General features: G+C 37.6%; 1 protein-coding gene across 7 annotated transcripts in view; it reads right to left on the reverse strand.

The window, feature by feature from the left end:
- ZC3H18 (zinc finger CCCH-type containing 18) overlaps positions 1-24779 on the reverse strand; it is an 81519-nt gene that overhangs the window by 56140 nt on the left and 600 nt on the right. For 4 of the 7 annotated variants that reach the window (XM_020989171.2, XM_020989174.2, XM_020989173.2 and 1 more), the window contains exons 2-7: positions 16047-16663; positions 6669-6753; positions 6156-6236; positions 2622-2770; positions 2191-2283; positions 262-419 (exon numbers count right to left, since the gene is read on the reverse strand). In XM_020989171.2, coding sequence (XP_020844830.1) covers positions 262-419; positions 2191-2283; positions 2622-2770; positions 6156-6236; positions 6669-6753; positions 16047-16649 — 1169 coding nt within the window. In that variant the 5' untranslated portion in view covers positions 16650-16663. Of the gene's footprint in view, positions 1-261; positions 420-2190; positions 2284-2621; positions 2771-6155; positions 6237-6668; positions 6754-16046; positions 16664-17960; positions 22721-24779 lie in introns of those variants that run through there. The other 3 variants (XM_020989175.2, XM_020989177.2, XM_020989172.2) reach the window with 2 other exon arrangements.

Below are 24779 nucleotides of genomic sequence, written 5' to 3' on the forward strand. Positions count from 1 at the left end.
TATATAGCCAGATGTTGTTTCAGGAATGCCAAACTTATTACACTGGAACAAAGTTAATACACCCTAGGCAAATACATGAACTTACACCCACCAACTTCCAGTCTACTGCACAGGTGTTTTTCAGATAAGAAAGACACCTCAAAAAGGAAAGGAAGCAATTCCTCTTCCAAATAACTACCAAAGAGTTCTGAGACTAACAGAAAGATATGCTGGCATTGCCCCCCCACAAATCATTAAAGGAAAAACGGTTCCACTTCTTACGCTGTATCTCTGACATCTCTAGTAATCCGATAATTCCATTCTCTGAAAAATTCATTTTCTTTGTCAAATTCCCGCTCATCTTCTCCAATGGTCACTGTAAACCTTTTTTCTTCGAAATCAGGCTCCTGTTCTTTTCGAATGGTTGCCTTTTTTAATACCTACCATTGCAAGAATAAAATGACATATAAATCATTTAAAAAGAAAATACTATCACAATAACTGAGGATGAGGGGAAGGGGGAAGGGGAAAATTAGCAATCACCTGTGTTCTGGTTTGGCATCTAGCACTCCCAGAGACCCTAAATGGGAAGGATGCTAAAATTAACACAGCAGTCAGGCAGAAGCTGCATGATGGTGGAGATACTTAAAAAAAAAATGATGCCTACAGCTTTGTGAAAGAATCAAAGCACAGAAAAGTATCCAACAAAATCACAAATCTCTGGGACTCAGTTTCTTCATTTGTAAAATGAGGGTTTAGATTAGATCTTTAAAAGCCTTTCCAGATCTAGATCCCATGATCCTAAATACTACTGGTTTTTAGAGCAAATAAGCAAATCAAGCTCTTCATTAAACCACTGGAGGAGCTGCATCCAGCCCTCAGCCAGGTGCACCAAACACAGCCATGGATTTAACTTATATTCCAACAGGAAAGGATCCTATCATTACCCACAAATAGTTTTGGGATTGAGCCAAGAGACTGAAAATATTCAAGCAGCCAAAAGCACGGAAGTGAAAAGAAAGGTAGAACAGGAGACAAAAGGCTCATAACAATAGGGCTAAGACTTAACTATTCAAAACAATTGCTAAGTGTCAACATAATTGTTAAGGTCACTCAAGTTTTTAAAAAAAACGTGTGGAGGGGAAGAGGTGAGAAGGGAGTCTAGTAAGATAAGACAGAAAAATAAATAAAAAGGATATGTAGAGGATTAGAAAAAGGCAGTGACTACATTTGCTGATCATTAACAAGTTCTTCCGGAAATGACGTCACATCCAGGGGAGAGGGTATGGGGGGGTGGGTAACATTTTATCTATACAAAGACTGAAGAATTTTATGGAAGTTAAAGAAGGGGATGATTCCTAGCTGTTGGAAGTTAAGGAGGGCTATAAGTCACAAACTTTTAGGTCAAATACATTTTGCGAAATTCTCCCTAGTAAGAAATTTGGTTTAAGAGCAGATCAAACCTTCTAATAAAGTATGCTTGCACAATGTACCTGACAATTACTGAATTTGGTTTTAACTTCAACCAAATATAAAACCAGTAATAACTCATTTACGTAGTACCTTAAAAGTTTAAATCCCTTCCTTATAACCTCATGAGACATTATGTCATGATTTCCATTTTGTAGATGAGGAAATTGAGGCACAGATAGATGAAGTGACTTGCTTATAGCTAGAGTCTCATAGCTAGTGTTGGAGCTAGGATTCAGATCTTTCAATTTCAAAACTTTGCTCTTGCTACTATAGCATACTGCCTTTAAAATAATAAGCAGAGCTAGTCTCCTCTTCTATGTAGGTTATAGTGTATCTTTCCCAGGGGATGAGGCCATATGACCTATGGAAGTCTATAAAACTATGTTTCTCTTTAAAAAATAAAATAAAATAAAAGATACAATTAGGAGTACAGTATTTAGAACTGGGAAGAACCTTCAAGATCATCTAGTCCAACCTCATATTTTATAGATGGGTAAACTGAGGCCTAAAGAGGGAAGGGAAGTGACAAACAGGTAGTAAGCAGCAGAAGCAGGATTCGAACCCAGGTCCTCTGACTCCAAATTCGGATAGCATGAGTCCACAGAAGTGTGAAAATAATTCCCAGTGGCTTTACTGTGTTTCATTTCATTCTCTCTGGATCAGATAAATGCTAATAATGAATTTTAGGCAATGAAGAAGACTGTATTTTTCTTTTCAGGTTTTCTGCTGTCCTTTTACCTCCTTTGCATGCCGGAGTCCTCTCTCCCAGGCACTCTCTGTTGGGGGTTCTGGAGGTGGTGGAGGCAGAATTTCATCAACAACTGGTCCACCCTATTAAAAGATTGACCAAAAAAATTAAACCTTTATTAGATGTTAAAAAGTGGAGATGACAAATATAGCCTCAAGTCATCCAAGTTGTAACCAAGTTGCCACCTTGATAAATCAGATGTCTAGGACCATTGACAAATAGAAAACATGCATCTGAAAAACATATCACCTAAGGCTGCAAAAATACCTTCTTCCAACTATAGAAGCCATCAGATTTAGGTTCAAGGACACTAACAAATTTCAGAATTTCTTATTCAGTCGGTATTGGAACAACATTTTAAGACTGAAATTTAACCCCCACCCTAAGTCTACAAGGCTTTAATGAAAAGAGAAGTTCATACCCAAGGATTGGCAGGCATCAATGGATGAGGTCCAACAGGTGGTGCACCATTGGGTGGAAAAGGGTCTGGTTTTGTGATCAAAGAATAGTTTCCTTTGTCATTCACTCCAGGATGGATAAACCTACAATTCATCCCCCATGTACAATGACCTATAAAACATAAAATCAGGTAAGGATCTGTCCATGGCTAATTTTTTTAATCCTACTACCTAATAGATCTATACAGGATACAGAAATTCAAGATACTGTATAGTACTTCATAAATTCTAAAGACACAACAACAAGTATGCCTTCCTTTTTAGTTAAAACATATCAGTTGGAGCTCAAATTGATTTTCCTATATGGAATTACAGACACTAGTATGAACCTTCAACTGAAAAACAATATAATTAACTCAGACATCTGTTTGTTTTTTTTTTAAATAATTTAAGTTCTTACAAACTAGCTCTTAATCATAAATTTGGCCTGAAGGATGAAAAATACTCATTAAATAGATGGTTAAGAATTATTATATAAGGACTGAATTACATGTATAAGAAACTGAGTATATGAATAATATGCTATGCGCAGTCATGTTAACATGCATTTATGAAGTACTAGTCACTGTACTAAGCTGCTAAGAGCAATGGAGAGAAGAGGGAAAAAAATAAAACACACATGCCCTTGCCAAAGGGCAACTGGGCAGACAAAGGTATGAGGATCTACCTATATGCAATCATTTGGAAGAAAGGTACCCCATCTCTCCTGCTTCAGCACAGTGCCATATTTAACCTATAATCATCAGCTTCAGTAAAGTGTAAAAAGGATAACAAGAATAAAGATGGCCCTGAAGCAGGGAAGCAAAATGATTTGTGTAAGTGGCTTGTAATATCAGAAACCAGCTCAGGAGCATTGAAACAAAAACCCTACTTTATCAGTGAGTCAGAAACAAAAAAATTCAGGGAAGCATAAGGTATGCTTTCATTCTGGTGAAACAGAGTCAAACTCTACAAATGGAGACCATAGTGAAAAAGTGGCTAGATTGGCCCTGATCTGGTCACACTTTAGACTTCTTAAATAATAAGAGGTAGAGAGCCTATCTAAGAAGTTAGTTTTAAATAATACTTTTTAAAAATCCAGAAACAATGTAAGGGGCTTATTTTTAAAAAAAGAGAAAGAAAAAACCACCCAAATGCTACCAGTACTTTAATCAGCTACAACAGTGAGTTAAATGTTTCTACTGCAGTACTTCCTACGATAGAGTAAATGACATGATTCTCTACCAATCTAACATTTTCAAAGCGTATACTGCTTAAAGATGTAAACTAGAATTTTAACTAGTTTTTCTTTGATTCCTTTGTGCAACTACATCTAATTATGTTAACTCTTGTCCCCATTTCCCACTTTTCCTCCATTAAGCCTGAATGAGAGTTGATTTTTATAAAATATTAAGTAATAAAGATCAAAAGAACAATTATAGAAGCTGCTAAAATAAAACAATATATTTTCACATGTTGTTGTTTAGCTTTTTTGATGGTAAGCCAGAGAATATGACATAAATGAAATAAGTATATAATTCAAAGCTTTCAACAACCATTTTCCATCCTGTTTCCATTGTCTCAATTAACAGGAAGACACTCTAATATTCAAAGATTTTTATATCTTTAGGAATGCATACAATGAAGAAATCAATTTCATGGCTTCACTTTTATACAACCAATACAATGAATGGAACTGGTCCACATTCTACAAGGAGTATGAATTAAAAGCCTAGAATATGACAATGGAAGTTTTAAAAAATGTTCAATTCACTACTGGCTTAAATTCAAGGAAAATGGAGTATATGTGAAATGAAGGTATGTTTAAGGATCTTCATCTTCATTTTGTAAATATTTCCAATCATTTTCTAAGGCTATTTTGTTTACTTTTACTTAGGATGGTCATTTACAAAACTAGGTAACTTATTTCATAGAACTACATAACTAGCTTGACTGTAAATTGTAGAATTTTGTTGAGTAACTGAGCAAGTAAAATAAGGTAACTAGACTTGAAGATCTCTGAAGTTCCTTTGTGCTCATGATCCCATATGATTCTGGAGAAGGCCTAAAGTTGTATCTGAAAATATAGTAATACTTCATGTGCATTTTTTAAGGAATGAAGGTTTCCAGATGATTGAAGCTTCCCCTTTTTAAGAAATAAATTTATTTCAGTCACTTACCTTTCCAAAATACATCATATACTTCCCAGCTTTCTTAAACAGAATATTTTGAATATTTCAAACTTTTCTCAATAACTCAGGCCATCATTATGAATATCAATTACTGTTCTGTGTGGAACATCTTTAGAAAATACCAAGCTACATAGGATTATTTTGTGTCTTTACACTAAGTAGTCCCTGATTTCTCTATGCTTTTATGTGTGTAGTTCTCTGATCTCCTAAAGCTGACATAGGGGCCACTTCTTCCTAAAAGAATTGCTATTCATTCACCATCTTATCTTATATGCAATTTTCTTGCCTGAAGTGTAAGGATTTCTCAACAATTCTTGACTCCCCATTCAAAGTCTATTCTTCCTTATTTATTTGTATTATACATGATCTATCCTGCCAGGAAGTAAGACTTCCATAAAAGCCAGAGGACTAGGGGTAGTACTATACCAAACATGAAGAGATTACAGCATTACTTTTAACTAGTTAGCTGCTAACTAGTTAAACTGAATTAGATATTGGACTAAGGTGAAACGAAGCTATAACTTATGGATTAATCCTCTGCATTAAATTATTTTTAACTTAAAAGTTGCATAAAGAGCCTGGTCAGTGAGAAGTCATTTCAGAGGAAGGAGCAGAGAATCAGAATTTTAGAATTGGAAAGGAATTTAGATATCTTCTAGTTCTATCTTCCATAATGATTCCAAAGTTTTCTTTTGACCAATTTTCTTATTCAAAATTCTTAAGCTATACATACTTTATTGCAGTCTACTTCAAGTTTCCCACATGCAAAAGAGATTTATCAAGTTTAAATCATGACATGACTATTTGATTTAGGGATAGCAATTAGATCAAGATTAAATCACTATTTGCAATTAGATAAATTTGATCTTAAGAACAGAGGATGGAGATAAGAGTGTAAGGCATTAATGAATGCAAAAAAAAGGGAGCCAAGAGAATAGGGTGAAATGCGTGGAAGAGAAAAAACATAACACTTTACAACCTTGGTAGGGAAGAATAAGAACACAGCAAATGAAATGGTGAAAAGAACAGAATATACCAGGCAGCTTGCTAAACAAATTCAATTCAAATTCATAATTCACAATTAAGTTTCTGAATCACAAACAAAAAGCCTTTCCACATGAAAAACAACCAAAACTGACACACACAAATCCAAACCCAAAGTCTCTTCCTGTAGTATCTTAAAGCAAGTTTCACGATAAAAACAGAAAGAAAAAAAGAGAAGAAAACAGGTGTTAGTCCAGATTTGAAAGATTAAGTTCTTATCAAACTTCCACCTGATGTTCCACCTAGAGTCACACTGTTAATTTCATAGAGAAGAAAGATCACCGTTTCTTTCTGAGGGCTGCTCCGCTTGGAAATCCACGCCGACAACGTTTCTGTTGCATCCTGTTGAAAGGGGGAACCCACCTTATAGAGGTGGGACATGATCAAAGATAATACCTTCATAATCTGGCCTTGTAAAAGGGGCCTTATTCACCTTTCCTTATGAGAAGCAATTTTTCTTAAATAAAAAAATTTTCAAATAAGATCCTGGGACTGTAATCATTTCCTTATTGTTAATTGTATGGTGGTTATTATGTAATCACTTATTTTATCAATGATCATTCAAACTCCCATGGGGACTGGGTATGGGTACAGTGGGCTGTGGTACCAAGACACATAAGATTATAAAAAGTTTCACAGCATGGACCCCTGAGAATATCATTTTTTGATAAGGTTCCAGTTGTACTCAACAACTGTCCTGCTCTCAACAATAACTATAAGTCACTTTAAATTCCTGGGGATGCAACAGGCTTTACAAATGGTGATTTCAAGCCACCTGACTTCATATACAATTACCTTTCATAAAGAATCGGCAGGTGGGACGAGGCCTCACCTTCCTATCACTAGGATCCTTCACTTCTCCTTCTTCCAGATCATCATCCTGAAACAGAGAATAAGATGAAATAATAGGAATTCTGATGACAACCTGACAACAAGGTGGCATTGTCATAAATCTACAGACATGTAAAAGCCAGCTGCTTTTACCAAAAACCTGGGCTATTTTCTCTTCAGTAACCATGCGTGAAAAGCAGGCTAGTCAGGAGTCAGAAGACCTGCTTCTGACACATACCAGCCGCATGACTGTGGGCAAATCATTTAATCTTTCAGTGACCCAAGCTACTCTCTAAGCCTACTGAGGTTACAGCCAAGTTGCTGATCTATACTGGTAGATGAGTTCCTGGTATTCACCTGAGAATCTCAGGTCAGGTTTTAAAAAAAACAAAAAAACCCCAAAAAACAAACTAATCACACACCTCCCATAGTAATTTAAATTTGTAAGAGATGAGAAAATCTGGCCCATTGGGCAAATGACTAACAAGTTTTTGCACTTTACAATTTAATCCATTTAAGGTCTCCCAACTCTGAGGTAGACAGTACAAGTATCATTATTATCATGAGTTCAATTTGATTCTTAACTGCATAATGAGTATTAGTAGGCTGTAGAATACTACCAACGAGGACTTGCATATAACAAGTGGAGTAAAAGCCATTATTCATGACATGCATGAGAAATGGAAGCCAGTTCATTACATGGAGAATGAAAGTTAAATAGACAGGCATAAAACACTCAAAGAAAAGCCTTTTACGTGTTGATAGCATGAGATAATATTTGTAAAGCTCTTAGAACAGTGTCTGGCACATAGAAGGTGCTTAGTAAATGTTCCCCTCCACCCGCCCAGGTTGGGTACATCTTCTTTGGAGGATTTATGAAAAGACTGAACAAGACAGAAGAATCACACAGGATGAGAGAATGTGGATGAGCTGCTCTTTGCATCAGTGGAAGTATCTACATTGATGAGCATACATTTGTCAAAGTACTGAAACAGAAATATCTGTACTATTTCATCTCTTCTGAAAACAAGACATGCCCCTACTCCATTAATGGAAGAACTTGTGCCAAGTAAATAAAACAAATCTGTTATATTATCACTGTTGTACAGAACTATTTTTTCTACTTGGTAAAAGATGCTGCAGGTTTATTAATTTTTTATATTTTCTCAAAGTAAATTTTAAGTACAAACCAGTTTTGAGAAGATTATGAAAACCTTAAACAATTTAAATGAAAGATTTCTATGACTAATCTTTCCTAAGGAAGTTGCTTAGATTAATTTCTTTAATTTTTATGGAAGCATCAAGTTCATACTGATACAGCAATTTAAAGCCTTTTTCTCCTCCCATTTTCCATTTAGCTTTTTTTTTTTTAAAAAGACTCCCTCATAAAATTATGTGATCATCACACCAAAACCCTGATGTAGTCATCTAATATCAAAGTCAATCTAACTGAATATGGTTAGGCAGTGAGAATGAACAATATGTTGAAAAATTCTCAATATATTCCCTTAAGAAACTGGAACAGTCAATTCACTAAAATTACAAAAGGTAACCTCAAGAGGATTTCTTTTGTCCTTTGTTCACAGAAGAAAAATGTCTTTTGAAAGGTTCATAGACACTTGACTCTTCCTATTAGTCAGTTAGTTAGTTGGAAGGTCAAGTATAGATAATAAAATTACGACATCTAGGTGGCACAGTAGACAAAGGGCCAGGCCTGGAGTTACAAAGACCTGAGTTCAAATGTGACCCCAAATTTTACTAGCTGTTAACCGTGGGCAAGTTACTCTGTTCCCTCAACTGTAAAATGGGGGTCATAATAGCACCTCACAGGGCTGTTGCAAATATCAAATGAGATATCTGTAAAAGCCCTTAGCACAGTGCCTAGCACATGGCAAGTACATGTGTGCTCACATTATCTCTCTCATCACATAAATACATACACACACACACACACACACACAAATTATAGTGGACAACAATTTCCAGAAATGACTAGATGACAAATACTGTTAAGACCAACAAGAAGTGGCCTGAAAATCTAATGAGATTAAAAAATACAGTATAATTAGTTGAGTTTTCAGGTAAACAAGTAATTAGTTCAGTATTCTTCTAAGTTGTAGATGATTAAAGCATACTGTCATTTTCTACCAATATAAGTCTTACAATGTACTTAAAACAATAGGAAAAAAGATACCTAAATCAAAACAGCCAATGCTTAAATTATTTAAAGGCCACTTTATCTACATTTAGTTTGTAGATTATTCAAGTTCAGTCTCTCAAGTAGATACCTGTTTCTCATAACCTGATAATTATCTACCAAGCAGTAGAACCATAGAGCAGTATGACGAAAAGGCAGGGAAAAAGAGAACAGATTCAAACTCATGTAGTGGGGGCAGAATCTATACTAAAAGACAGTAGTGATCATTTCAGCAAACAAAACAACCATAAGCAATTTTTACTTAGAATTTGAGAATGATACAGAACATTTCCTCAAGACAATGGCTCAACCAGTGTCCAAAAGAACAAAATGTTGGTATCATCAAGAATAACAGAAACACAAGATACTCTCTTGCTCTTATACAAAACCATAGTAGATTCCACAGAGATAACCTGATAACAAAAATGCCAAAGAAAGTCAGAAGATCTTAAGAAAGACAACTAACATGAACAGAAGGATGTTTTAACAGGTGTGTGAGGAGAGATTAAAAAAAAATAAGACTTCACTTTGGAAAAGCAAAAGACTGAAAAAAAAGTGATTGAAGGTCACAAAATCATAAACGAAATAGTGAAGGTAAAAATGGGCTTGTTCATGAAGTCCTGGAATATTAAAATGAAATGATGCCTCTCAGAAACATTTCACATCTGGCCTTACTCACTCACAAGCAGGTAATCCTGGGAAAGTCTTCAATGCACAACTTCTTCCTGCCTCAGTTTCTCATAAAATGGGGGTAATAAGAGTACGTACCTCACGTCATAGGGATGTTGTGAGGATCAAATGAGACAACATGTGCAAAGTATTTTACAAACCTTAAAGTGCTACATAAACGTTAGCTATTAATAAGTGGGCAAGGTTAGGACAAATAAGAAGTTCGAAACCACAAAGCAGACCACAAATTTATGAAACTTTACCTGAACTGAAAACATGGAATACATTTTACAAGGTTTAGATAAATTCACGGATAATTCGCCTATAAAGATGACAGCACCAGTGGAAATCTGGGAAGATGCTAAAAGAGCTGATGTCAAAGAATGTGACCATGTGCAGTGGCATCTCCATCAAAGAAAGAATGCTGGCCTGGCTGGATCAGGGTCCTCAAACCCTTAACTAAAATTAGTTTCATTCATGGATTAACCATCAGTGATTTCTTTGTCCTTTTACCTTGCAATCAAAAGAATCTAAATTTGCTATAATCATCTAAAAAACTTGTAAGAATAATTTCATCTCTGATGATGGTAAATACATTTCTAACTAAAGAAAATTTTATCACGGCAAAACATGAGTGATGCAAAGCTTAAGTTAAAATGTTGATCCGAGTAAAATAATACATTCAAGGGGATTAATGTATGACTTGATGCTATAATAATCAAGGAAATTAAAGCAAAGACTATAAAAGTGATGGGGGAAGGAAAGGAAAGGATCAGCTTACTTGCCACAATAACCTGTAATTTAAAAGAAAAAATAGCTGGATATATATATGTCACCTTAACAGAGAAGTCCTGGTAAGTTGAAAAAGAGACCAAGTCACTTTCTACAGTTAACATAGCTAATAAACACTTGTAATTGTTCAGGATGCTAAGACGAAGAAAACAATGAAGTAACAAGTCAAGATCTCCGTTGGTAATAAAATCCCTATTCTATTCTATTCTATTCCCAAAAAGATTTAAATGAGATAACTGCTAACCAAACCAACTTTCCTGGATGGTTTATAAAATAACTCAAGCAGATTTTTCCCCCTTAATTTAGAAAACTGGACAAGTGACTTGTATCACAATGTAAAAACGTTCACTGCTTTTTGTAATAAATACATAAAGTCATCATGCCATTCAAAACCAAAATTATTTCCCAGTTTTTAAGTACAGGGGCCTGTGTCAAACAATTAAAGACTGATGTTTTCCACTTATTCCAACCATTAAAGAGTGTAGAGTGGGCAGAACAGGACATTAGAGAGGAATGAAAAGTCAATACTGACACATTTGAAAAAGAAAACAAAAGAATAAATATCAATGAAAATAGAACCAAGAAGGACCAATACCCTAGCAATTGATACAGGTTAAATTTACTACGTGACACAAGACTTGAAGACCAGGACACAAAAAAGAAAGAAAATAAAAGAATATTTGCTTCTGCATATAGCACCATCCCAGGATGATGTGTTTTCTCATCATGGTAAGAACTCATACTGAGCTATCCACACTATCCCATCTGATTTCCCTCGAATACACTGTGAATTGGCTAAGTAGGACTAGGGTTATGGCCTATGGTTGTGAAAGAGGATTTCATTTTGCTCTCTAAAGAAAACTGATCCTAAATGGGAGTGAAAGGAAACAATACAGCATAATTAGTACTTCGCCCTAACAAGTTAAGTGACCCAATAGCAACAAGATGCTGCTTAAGAAAAAAAAAAATTTTTAAATTCCAGATTACATTCTAGTCTTACAAAATTCACATTTGTTTCCTACTACACCAGGAAAGAAGACTACTACATTTCAGAAAGATTTCCAACATGGGTTATAATATAAAGGCCTTGCGGTAACCAAAGTTTAATGGACAAGAACATCCCATTTTTGTGACATTCCTTTTATATGGGGTTTTACTATACTTAGAATTCCTTCAGTCAGGAATCATAGAATTATAGATTTAGAGTTGGAAAGGACCTCAGAAGTCCCCTAGATCAGGCCTATACAAATTGCAGCCCGCTCAGCCCGAGACTTGTAGCACACCAAAGGATTTCCTCTACATGCAAAGGATGTTTTCCTCTACGTTTTTCCCAGGCCACCTGAAATCCTTTGGCATGTCAAGTGGCTGTAAGTGGCCTGTGGGCCACAAGTTGTGCAGGCCTGACCTAGATCAATCTTCTTTTATAGTTGAGAAAATTGAGGTGCAAGGACATTGAGTGACTAATCCAAAGTCACACAGGCAGTGTCTCTGAGGAAAGATTTGAATCAACCAATAAATATTTATTAAGGATCTACTCTGTGCCAGGTACTGGGAGATACCAAGGTAAAAGTAAAAATAAAACAATCCAGGGCAGCTAGGCGGCACAGTGGATAGAGCACTGGTCCTGGAGTCAGGAGGACCTGAGTTCAAATCTGGCCTCAGACACCCATCACTTACTAGATGTGTGATTCTGGGCAAGTCACTTAACCCCATTGCCTAGCACCCCCCCCCCAACCAATCCTTTACTGAAAGATGCTTATATTCTATTGGGAGAGAGAACACAACTCATGGCTGGCACATAGTAGATGCTTAATAAATATGTGTTGATCCATGCATACATATGCATGCAAGCTATAATCAAAAGTGATACCAATTAATGAAGGCGAGGCCATAGCAGCCAGTGGCAAATCAGGAAAGGATCGATGTAGGTGGCAGTAGAGCTGAGTCTTTAAAACAAGCTGGGGTTTCTAAGATGTGAAGGTGAAGAGAACATATTCCTGACATGGAAGGAAGTCAGTGCTAACGTGAGGAAATGGACAATGGAATGTCACATATGAAAAACAATAAGAAAGGCAGTTTGGTTGGGCCTAACATACATAAGCGGGAACTTATATATGTTAGGTAATAAGGTTTGAAAAGAAAAGTTGGAGCTAGATGGTAAGAGGCTTCTAATGCCAATGTATTTGACTACAGATATAATAAGGAGCCACAGGAGTCTACTGACTAGGGGAACTAACACAATCAGATCCGCATTTTAGGAAAATCACCATGGCAGGTATATGTTAGGAGAGAGACGTGAGGCAGGGAGAAGCTTTACAAGTAGGGGGTCACTGTAATGGTACAGGTGATAAGGGCCAGAACTACCTTGGTGGGTCACATAAGTGGAGGGGAGATAAATGCAACAGATGCCGTGAAGGTATAAATGACAAGATTTGACAACTAACTGGAATGTACTGTGAGTAGCTGAGAACATCACTAAGACGGGAGACTTGGGTAATTGGAGGGACAGTGGTATTACAAGGGAATAAGCATTTATTAGACCCCAATTCTGTGCCAGGCACTGTGTGCCAAGTGCTTTGCAGATATTGTCTCATCTTACCCTCACAACAACTCTGGCAGGTTGGTGCTATTATGATACCCATTTCAGAGGTAAGCAAACTGAAGCAGACAAAGGTTAAGTGACTTGCCCAGGGTCACACAACGACGAAGTATGAGGCCAGATTTGACCTCAAGTTTTCCTGACTCCAGGCCCAGTGTACCACTTCTAACTGTCTCTACTACGAATAGAAATAAGGAAATCAGAAAAGGAGTAGGTTAGGGTTGACATCACAATGTTGGGGTCAAGATTCAGTGTGTTACACTGTGGCTGATCAGTCCAATGCTCTATCATAGGTCAGGAACAAATAGTCTGTTTGAACATTTGGGATGGAGATGTCTCTAGATCTGTCCATCTCACGCTCCCTTTGTGTCACTGAGGCACAGCACCTTCTTTGTTGTGGGCGTGCTGGGTAGTCCTGTGCCAGTGTCTCCCATGTCTCACAACTGATACTAAAGTTCTTCAGAGACCTTGAGAGTGCTCCTGCACCTCATCTTCTAATCTCCGTGTAAGTGCTCGGTTACGGTAGGGGAAAAGATAATGAGTTGTGGGGGAGTTGTTGAGACGCCTCCAGGATAGCCAGTTTGAAATGTAGGACTATAGCTAAGAGAGATTAAAGATGGGTATATAGAACCTGGGAGTCACTTGCGTAGAGATGACAATTAAAAACATGGAAGTCGATGGGGTCACTAAGTGAAAGATTTCAAAAAGAAAAGCACCAAAAACAGAGGCTTGGGGGTACACCCCCAATTAGGAGGCATGATAAGGATGGTGATCCAGCAAGAGCCCGATTAGTCAAGAGAGGTAGTAGAACTAAATAAGGGCAGTGCTACGAAACCCTAGACAGGAAAGATATCTCGGAGAGTAGGTTAACAGTGTAAAATGCTATGGAGAGGTCAAAAAGAATAACAACTAAGAAAAGGTCATTAGACTAGGCAATTATTGATAATTTTGTAATTGATCAACTTCAATCCAGCAAAGCCAAGTGGAAAATGGCTGGACACTGAAAAAAAAAAAAGGAAATTAGAGCACCGAGTCTAAAAGCTTTTTCTAGCTTAGCTGCAAAAGGGAAGGAAAATGTGACAATAGTTTAAAAGAATCACAGGCTCTAACGATGGTGGGGCATTTTTTGTTTGTTTTTCTATGTTTTAAGGATGAGGGACACATTTATAGGCAGCAGAAAAAGACCCAAACAGGGACACATTTACAATTAGAAAAAGGGAATGAATGATTATGGGGACAATCTCTGGGAAACATAGGAGGAGATGAGAGCAAAGAGGTGGCCTTGGTGATTCAACAGACATTTCATCAGAGACCAGAACAAATGAGAAAAGAACATGCACTAATGATGTTAGGAGGTTGTGAGAAAAGAGAGAAGAAAAGGAGCTCATGATGGCCTCCATTTTTGAGATTCTCAACTGTAAGCACCGGGAGAGAGGGTAGTAGGGAAAGCCTGAGAGAAGAGAGGTTTTGAAATACCTGCTATAAGAAGTGTGATGCAGATTCAGTTAAGAAGTAAAATGAGGGCCCAGTTGAGATTAGCTCACAGATTTATAGTAGACCCAGTGAGCACGACTGAATGATTTCTTTCAGCTACCTTCAATGCCTGGTGAACAGAAGCAAAGGTAATGCATGGCAGGAGTAATCCAGGATTGATAAGACAAGGGAACAAGGGAGTTGAGAGTAGAGGATCAAACAGGGAGAAAAAGTGTAGCAAATACAGAAGTCACAGACTAAGAAAGGATTAAGGCAAACTGAGACATGGAATGATAGGTGGTTATGTCTGGATAAAGGAATTTTAGAGCTTTTGGATGACAGTGAGAGGAACAGTGTGATCATCTCTGTGTGGCTGAGGTGGAATGGTAGATAGAGTTGAGGAGCTGGAGGTCCTAGGAGGTTAGAATGTTTGAAAGAATATCAACATGTATTGTTAAAGTCATTTAATATAAGAGCATTAATTTGGAGTTGAGAAAGTCAAGAGTCAGGCATGGAATTCCATGAGAAAGAAAAGTATGACCTGTGATTAAATAACTGCCACCAGGCTCCAGATTAGCTGACATAGTTGGACAGAGTGGACTTCAAAGGAGGAGAAGATGCTGAGTAAAAATGGAAGAGGGACAATCTGAAAGTGGGTAGCAAGAACATTGTGACTGAGCCTGCTGCATTAATGTGTTGTAGGGTCTGGGAGAAGAAGGAAATGGCCCTGGAAACGAGGGCTGGATCCTCTGCTTCTAGAGCCAGTGCTTCCCCAATGCACCACAATGCTTCCTGGTTTCAAAGAAACTCTTTCTCCCCCTCCTAAACCCCTTCTCAAAAACACAACAGCATTCTGATCTTTGGAAAGTCAAATCCATTGCTACAGGCTCATGAGACATGAACACAACGTTAGAACAGTTAACTTTCCTTATCCAGGTTAAGGTTAATTTAATATCTACAAATCGAAGTAAGCAGGAATCATCAGAAAATCGTATAGATAATCCAAAATTGACACTTTAAATAATTAACTTTATTCTCTTCCCTTGACTAGCCTTTGGCCAAATCCAACATGTAGTAAATTAGCTAAATTTGAGTTTCAAGGCATTTTCTTTCCCATCTTTACTGTGTGGCAAAAGTGTTAATGATCAGTGAGGTTTAGTAAGCAGTTTAGTAAGGGACTATGAACAAAAATGATCCATGGTCATTTATTATCAATTCAATTATACAATCCAACAATCAGCAAGTCATGCTTAATATGATTAGCTAACCGCCTAGTCTAGGAACATCCTTTATAACATTTCCTGGACCAATATCATTTTGCAATGGCATCATTAGTACACTGTAATCATGACATATTATACCAAACTCTATAAAATCATGAAACCCAGCTAATCATCTTTTTTAACATTCTGTGGAACTGTTTTCCCCATATATTTTTGCCTAATGTTATGTTTTCAGATGATTAACTAATGACATTGGACAGCTGAGTAACATGTGTGTACAATCAAAAATGTATGCCAAGTGAGTAGAAAATCTAGTTTGTTTTCTTGGGAGATGGCAGGAGTACTAAAAACCAGTTAAATCTATGTGAGTTTTCCAGGCTATTACTTACATCAATCTCTCCATCGTCTATTTCTCCATCATCTTCCTCCTTTTTTTTCTCCTTGAGGCATTCCAGGGGCTCTTTTTCTTCCCCATTTTTCCCACTGGACTTCTCTTCTTCCTCAGGAGTGCCTTCTCCTTTCTCGTCCTCATCTTCTCCAGCAGCCTTCTCAGCCTCATCCTCTTGAGCAGTAGTCGTCGGTTCCTCAGGAACCTCCTCATCATAATCTAATTCATGTTCATCCAGTTCTCTCGTTACTGAAGAGGCTTCATCTCTAAGATCATTTGTCCTATCTTCCTCCTCCTCCTCCTCCTCCTCTTCCTCCTCTGGACAGGGGGAGTTCTTAAGCTCTCTGCTCTGATCATTATTATCAGAGTCCTGAGATTTGCTTTCACTTAATCGATCCTCCTCCTCTGAATGATTCTCCTCTTCACCCTGACTCAATGCCCTCGATGCATCTTCCTCCTCTTCCTCCAAATCAGTGCCCCTCCCCCCTTCTCCATCCAGCTCCCGGTCAGACCCACTTTCTTTCAGAATGTCGTCATCTGAGAGCTCTTGCTGCTCTTCCTCTGGAGATCCAGGATCTCGATCCGGGCTCTCACACACATCCATCAGTATCCTCTGGTCTACAAAAGAAAGAGAAATAGATACATTTACCAAATTCAACACAAAACTGGGAATTAAATCTCAATTCCTGTTCTACTAGCCTGAAGGGGAGAAAAGAGGTGTTCATGTCTCTCTTTCATCTGGCTTTAATCCTGAACAGATATTCTCTTTAATTTAGACTCTTACTCTCCAGACTCTGGATGCTATGCTTCCTAGAATCATATGTTTAGAGCTAAAAGGGGCCTCAGAACCCCCCTATTTTAGAGATAAGGGACTGAGCTCAGCCCAGAGGTTAAATGACTTGCCCAAACTTGGGCAGGCAGTAAGTGGCAGAGCCAGGATTTAAACTCAACTCCTTTGGCATGAAATCTAGAACTCTTACTAGTATACCATTCCAAGAGAAAATAGGCAATTAACTTTAAAATCATATAGATCCAATTAAGAATAATAAATTAATGTGATATTTACAAACCACTTAAGAGATTTTTCGCAATGACAATTTAAGGGAAATATGCCAGATGGGTAAGATCCTCCATATCCTCAGCATGCTACCTCCCTGAACTCTACCTTCCCCTAAATACAAATGCAATTTAAGGCATATTACAATGTTACAATTTTGACACAGGATCCCCCTCCCCTACCCCAATTCTAGCAGTTAATAAGAAAAAAAAGTCAACAAGATCTTTTGCTGTAGGAGACAACGATGTGATTTGATGTGACATGTTGCTTTTGATATTAAAGGTGGCCTCCATATGGTAACACTGATACATGGCACCAGCTTGTAAGCTATAAACCTACCTTTGGCTTTAGAGTTAACCTTAGGGGCCTAAAGCAGAACAATTGTAGACAGTTCTTTAGCAACTCTCAGCATGCATTTCAAAGAGCATCCACGTTGGTGCCTGTCACTTTTCATGTATAGGTACTGTGTTAACATCCACCCAGATCAGAACACCTATTAAAAATAAGTTAGGGTAATAGATAGCGGGCCCTAGTGGTCCACTTGATGACCTGGGACAACTCTACCCACTGGAAGGGATGGATTTATCTGTTATCAGTTTACACTCCAAAAGTAGAAGAGCAACTGTCATACAAAAGATGCCCACGGAAGCAAAAGGTTAGAATGCTCCGAACTAAAGAATTGCTAGCCTGGCCTCCAAGGCCAGTAAAGGGAGACCATAAGTCAGTACAACGTTTTACACCATTTTGTGTTGTCAGGTAATTTAGTGGACATTGTCATATCTACAGTGAGGGACTCCTTCCTTCCCACCAAAATTGTGACTCATGACTTTGATACAAGCTGCCAATGGGTATATTCACCTGTAGAGAAGAACTTCTGGTAGAAAATTCTCCATATTACGAGAGCTGTGCTTACATGATGCTGACAGTCTCATTCTGCTCTATTTCAGAAGATATTCAAGTCTATTTTTACTACTCCAGATTTAATTATAAAGTGCACACATGCTGGTATCCCACTCAGATGCTTTAGGAGGGTACTTTGTTCTTCCTTCTCCTGTTTTTAAATGCAGGGCAAGATGGCTGACATTTACTAATTTCATTCTGCATGTTGGTGGCAGAAAAAACACTGAGCAGTTTTCATGCAGTCCTCTGAAATCTACAGGGATGTACACACTGGCTACATTCACAGCATCACAGGATTTAGAGCTGAAAGAGACTTTAGAGATTATCTAGTCCAACCCCCTCAAATGATAGAGAAGACCAAGAGGGTCAGAGATGGAAAATGGCTTGCCCAAAAAGTCACATGGTATATTCAGGGATAGGGTATTTCTCAATTCCACCCCCTCCCCACACACCAACCCCCAATTAGTAGTCACATTTGAACCCAGGTCTTTTTTGCTTTAAATTCAACATGCATTTCAATATAATACAATACAGCTAACCTCATAGCCTGGTAGATTTCTACTTCAGTCTTTTCCTGAACAGCACTGCCTGAACACTCATTTCAGGCTATGCCCTCCACGGCATATCTACAATCCACCCCCTTCTAACACAGCCTCAGACAAATTCTCCCACCTCTTAGTTTTTTCCTTCTCTCTTCCACAATCTCAATAATGAAACTGGATAGTAACATCACAAGCACACTATTACCTTAGTAATCTTGGGCAAAAAATGTACACTGAATTAAAGCCTATCAATCATACAGTGCTTACCCGTTTAGGCAGAAAGTCTCTGGGGCTCACTCTTTTCAAAAGTATGTTTAAAAGCATAGAGAAATAGAGCCAAAGCTCAGAAATTCACTCCTCCAAAGAGCTAAAGCCACAACTCTGACAACAATTTACTGTTTTAACAAATGAAAAAACTCTCTGTGAGGGACATGTCATGGCAATTTACTTTAAGATGTGTTTGTTTAGAACCTGGGATTTTATCTGTGTAGCAAATTAGGTAGTGTAAACTCCTTCCAGTAATGAAGTTAGGCTACTTTGTAATTTAAAGAGTCTTAAACAGTTGCTGGGTAGCAAAGAGGTTAATGGTCACACTGTTATTATGTGTCAAAAACAGTACTTGAACCCAAATCTTTCTGATTTCAACTTCAGTCCTCTATTCCCTGACTTGTTTACAGAAACCCGCCAGCCAGCCAGAATGAAAGGAAGAAAATAAAGAGAAGGTTAAGAGCCATAGATATGTATAAGCCATTAACAGAAAACATGGGGCACTTGTTATCTCACCCATCTGAAGTCACAAAAAAGTACACAGACATTTGAAAGTGACCCACATCTCATTTTACAAACTGTTCAACACTATCATGGAAATGCATCCTTGAATGGGAAAGGGAAGGAGACAAAATAGGATTTTTTTCTTTTTGCAAAGCAATCCTGTTTGACTTTCATGCTTCATGCTGGTCTGAACATGTGAATAAAGGTGGAAGAAGAAAAAAAATCGATCCTTTGTGCCAGGGAGAACAAGAATTCTGGTCCTTCTGCTGATATTTCTCACTTCCTCCCCCTGAATCAAGTGGGAACAGGGGTTGACATCAATTAACAACAGCTGCCAAAAGGTCAGCAGCCTAAACTATAACGAGATGAAAATCTCATTTTTCAAGCCTTGGCAACAAGATAATATTAACATATTGTATACTTAAGAGCCACTTTTGCACTGACTGGTTACTTTTGTACTCTATGTGATGAATTTAGATAATCCTCAAAAGAATGTCTTATCTATGCTACTACCTCTCAAGAAATGAACAAATACCACATTTCATGGATTGCCTACAAAAGCAAATTTATCTACAAAATTAAGTTCCAACTGAAACCATAGCTAAAAACCATGTACCTGATGGGCTGTAGATATTTCCTGCATATGTCTGCTAAACACAGAATCACCGCTGAATTTTAAAGGTTATGGTCTGGTCTAACACTCATCTAGTGTAATCTTCAGTTATGACCTAATTATGGCATATAACATATACTCTTGTTCAAAGCTCTTATGTTCCATGCACTATCACAATCTACTTCTAGACCTTCACATATATGGATAATTCATTATAAAGCATGCTAATCAGATAAAGAACCAACTGCATTTTATATTTAGGTAAAATTGAACTTAAGACCTTAAATGAGGAAATGTAGAAATGAATGCCTTTCTGACTTTGAATTAGTCTTAACCAGTCCAAGAAAAGAGCTTGTAAGTAAACAGAAGAAAATTCATTTTCAAAGTTGCTGTGTCCTTCCTATATGGAAAGAACATTATAGGTAGTTCCCAATTTGCAAACACTAGACTTTGAAAAACCTTTACCACTAAGAACAATTATTGATCAAAGCTCTACCTGCCTTCTGGATGACAGCTTCCACTTCTGCTACCAGGAGCAGTAACACCTTATTTCCATGAATTTCATCCTTCACCCAACTTTCTCCCTTATTCTGTTAAGTACCAACAAAGCTCTAACCTAGAACGCCCTATACCTTCTTGCTGCTATATCCCACTCCCTATTACTCACACAAGTTTTAGAGAGACCCAAAAAGTTCAAGGAATCTTACTAATATGTAGAGTTCAGTCAAGTTATATATTAAAAGAGATTTTGGGGGGCTACCCTGGAAACCTAAGCACCATATATAAAAACTATTTCTATGGAAAATGCCGTATTTCAAGTTCCAAACAACCAGCCAAAAATGATCTTGTGGAACACAACCCTTTCCTAAGTTGGGAACTGCCTACACTAACAACAGGAGGACATTTCCTCTGAATTGTATTCTTCCAATAGTGGTTGATAACTCAAGAAGCCTAAATTAAGTGCCTACTATGTGTCAAGAGGATACACGGATACCAAGAAAACATAAAACATCTCTTGCTCTCAAAGAGCTACATAATATCAGAAGAGACATACAAATCAAGTGTCCACTTATGTCTTACTGCAGCTGCCCTTATGCAACAGCTTATTTTTCCAAAATAAATACAAGGATTTACTTTAAGCCCAAGGAATAGTGATGGCCAAAAGGATCGAACATGTGGCCTTGGCTTTAGATTATGTAATGGCAGACTTGCCTATGATTTGAACCTGGGATTACAAATGGTGGGGGACAAAAGAATAGTCTAATAAAAACAATCCAGAACGTGACCAACTAAAATCAACCTCCAATTCCATAGGAAACACTGCCTCAATTTTCACTCTTGTGAAATTATCTCTTATCATAAAACCTCAGGTGGATCTATTCCAATCTATACTTGGACATGAATTTCCTCTACAACATCTTCAACAATCACCCAGTCTCTTTTTAGATACTGAGTCCTATTCAACATATAAGCTATCCCTTCCAGATTTGAGTTATCTTCAAATTAAATGAGCACTCTATTCATACCTTCAAAATTATTAAAATGCTGAACATCACGGGGCTAAGGTCAGTAGCAAACACAGACACAAAGACATACATATATTTTTAAAATTATAAAAAACTAAGCACTTGCTAGGCTTGCCCCCTTATAAATTTTATTTTTAAGTTCTACTTTAGCATGTTGGAAAAGAAGTTACTTAAAAGAACTCCCCAAATTCCATTTCCTATACTCTTCAAGGCTGAAGACACGCTTTCATGTGCTCATAAGAATGTGCCAGAGCAATAAAAGCACTAAGCACATCTACTTCTCTCAGGAGGAAGCCTTCACTTTCCAGGCAGCCACCTCTGCCTTCCCTTGTGAGACTAGCAAAATTTAAGTCTGTAGTGTTACACTAGCTAAGTGTCTTTTATAAGGATAAATGGTTTTACTCTCTGAAGCCTTTCTTCTTCAACACAACATAAAAAATTTGAAAGCCATTATAACGTAAAAGAAAAGTATCATTTAGTATAAGAAAAGAGCACTGGGTTCTAGAGTTGGAGAACCTAGGTTCATAACTCATTATTGCTGCTTACTACCTTTGTAAACGTTCTTAACTTCCTGGGTCCTGGAGGCTTCTCCATCTGTAAAATGAGGGAGTTGGATTATGTGGCCTGAGTCTCTTCTAGCTCCAGTTCTATTAAATCTATCGATCCACAGGCATCTGACAGCAGCATCAGACCACTGAGACCAATGTGGTTTAGTTAGACAGAGTCCTGGACTATCTGTTAGAAGACCAGGGTTCTTCAATTTGTCACTAACTACTTGTATGACTTCAAGTTGCTAAAAAAAAAAATAATGACAATAACCATCACTTTATAGCTACATAGAGCTTTACTGTTTTCGTGGATGTTTTCACATACATTCTCTCATAGTATATCTGGGTCTCAGTTTCCTCATTTGTACTACAAAAGGTCTGAAACAGGTCATCTTTATGGCTGCTTCCAGATTTAACACTCCACCACTACAAAAAGGCCTAGTTCAGAAAAATTTGGTTTACTTTAGTTTAACAAATGAGGCATTTTCTGAAGAAAAGTCTTAGCTGAATCCTAACAATTTTGATCAATTTTGTCTTCTTATATAATCTAATACTATTTATTCTATGATCATGAATTCATATCAAGGTTTGGAGCCTATCTTCAGGACCTTGTTCAGGCATTTAAGGAATTGCCTATGACATGTGAGATATTACTGAAAGGATGAGACTGATTTTTAAGAAGCAAAATTTTGAGATTCATGATTTCAGCAATGTGAATTCCACAGAAAGTCTATAACAACTGCATACCTAAATAAGACTATGTTAATGAAATACTGAGGCCAAATAAATTCATCACCCTGTCACAGTTTAGCAATGAGACTTCACTGAACTTGGCTAGTCCTCAAACAAGTCCTTTGCCAGTCCCTTACTCAAAATTTTGTTAGGATCTGCTAGATCTTTGTGCTCTGCTGGCACAACCTTAAAGAATACAATATTACCTAAAGCCATCATAAAGCAAGAGAAACAATTTGGCTTAGTTTTTAATACCTAAATTATGTAAACACCCTGCAAGGCCACACGTTTATTCCAACAGCTCATTTATAAGACAAAAGGAAAATCTTAGTAACAGTTTTATTTAAACTCATTTAAAAAACTTCTCTTTCAGAGTATACGACAGTATTTTCAAATATATTCAATAGTGGCAATTCTTTGTCCTTTTAGGGAACAATTTGAGTTCAGAAAGAGTAAAAAGCAATCTCAAGTCAAGTCTAATGAATAATTGAGAGATCAAACTGGGTAATAAGATTTTGAGTCAAAAGAAAGTGCTACTATAAATAATCACGTTAGTATTCTTCTCTAGCTTGTAAAGGCTCTGAAGGCAAAAAGGACTCCTTAAAATGTTTTGCCCAATAACAGCATTATTGGAATAAGTACATACCTTCCCACTGAAGGTCAATATTAATTTGGCTGTATGAGTTCTTACATGTGTATTTTTAAAATTTTATTTTGTAAAGCATTCTTACTTTACAGCCATAACTCCTAGACCACAAAGGAGAGCTACCCAAAAGGTAAACACTTACAGAAGGAAATCTATGGTTGGAGACAGAGCATTTTTACTAATTTCCCTCAAATTTAACTATGAGACTCATTGATCTATTGCCCTCCCTCCCCTCCACCAATGAATCCTAGTGCAGTCATTCATGCTTTAACAATCAAGGATTGTTGAAATGTGGTAAAGTCAAAAACTACTTTGATTACAGGCAAGGCTTTACTGCACCTTTTCTGAAGTAGCAACACTGTTCCTATATGGTTACAGATTACCACCTAAAGGCTTGGGATACATCCCCATCTCATGAAACTGGCTGAAAAAGTTTTCCTGGACTTGGTGAAGCTGGCTCAATCAATGGTCAAGGTTTAACCTCTGATGAAAGTATGTACCCCAATCTTCCAGAAGGAGTGGAGGTAGGGCGATCCCAATCCCCTTGTCATGGAAACAGTTAAATCACTGAAAAAGAACTTAGAAGACTTACTGATCAGAAAGAAAACCAATGATACGTCACAAAATGACAAGCACTCACAAACGTCACACAATGAAACTCTTATTTTTAAAAAAATGTAAAATTCTCCTAAATTTGCACAGTTCCTGACACACAGTAAGCACTCAATAAATTCACGACTTGATCTGACAATGGTTTAGAGAACTGGACGATCTGACCCTCTTAGAAGCCTCCGTTTTCTCTGTAAAATGGAAATAACATTTGCACTAAGACTTCCAGTTTTTTGTAAACCTTAAACTGCTGTAGGAATATTTTTAAAGGTTTATGTAATAAACTTCCACTCTCCACAACAAAACACAGGGGACAAATGCACATAGCAAAGTCTAGATTTTAGTGTTAGCTCTGCTACTAACTGAAAATATGCACAAGAGCTGAAATCTTCATACTTTCCCCTACCATTACTACAGTTACCTGGAGCCAATCAATAACCCTCCCAGTTTGTTTCCATCTTCCTAATCAAACAGACATGGAATTTACACTGTCGTGTTTTTTTTCCCCTTTTAATAGGTGCAAGTGTGTCCTGAAGCACAGCCAACAGGCACGCTCCAGCAAGGAAAGACAGCAAATTCTGAGCATTTCCCACCCAAAAGTTTCTCACGCCACAACTTTCCGCGTAAGGAATCCCTAGTAGACCTGGGCTGCTAGCCTTAGTGGTCGGTCAGTAGGGGCCAAGTAAATCTCGGGCTCAGGATCCGTGACAGCTCCAGAAAGGCCAGGCAGGCGCAGGATGCGACCCCCACGGGCGTTCAGCCCCTTGCACAGCCAGGGTCTCAAGGGGCC

This window comes from Phascolarctos cinereus, unplaced genomic scaffold (assembly GCF_003287225.1).
Source record: "Phascolarctos cinereus isolate Bilbo 61053 unplaced genomic scaffold, phaCin_HiC Scaffold_2;HRSCAF=192, whole genome shotgun sequence".
In the NCBI taxonomy this organism is placed as follows: Eukaryota; Metazoa; Chordata; class Mammalia; order Diprotodontia; family Phascolarctidae; genus Phascolarctos; species Phascolarctos cinereus.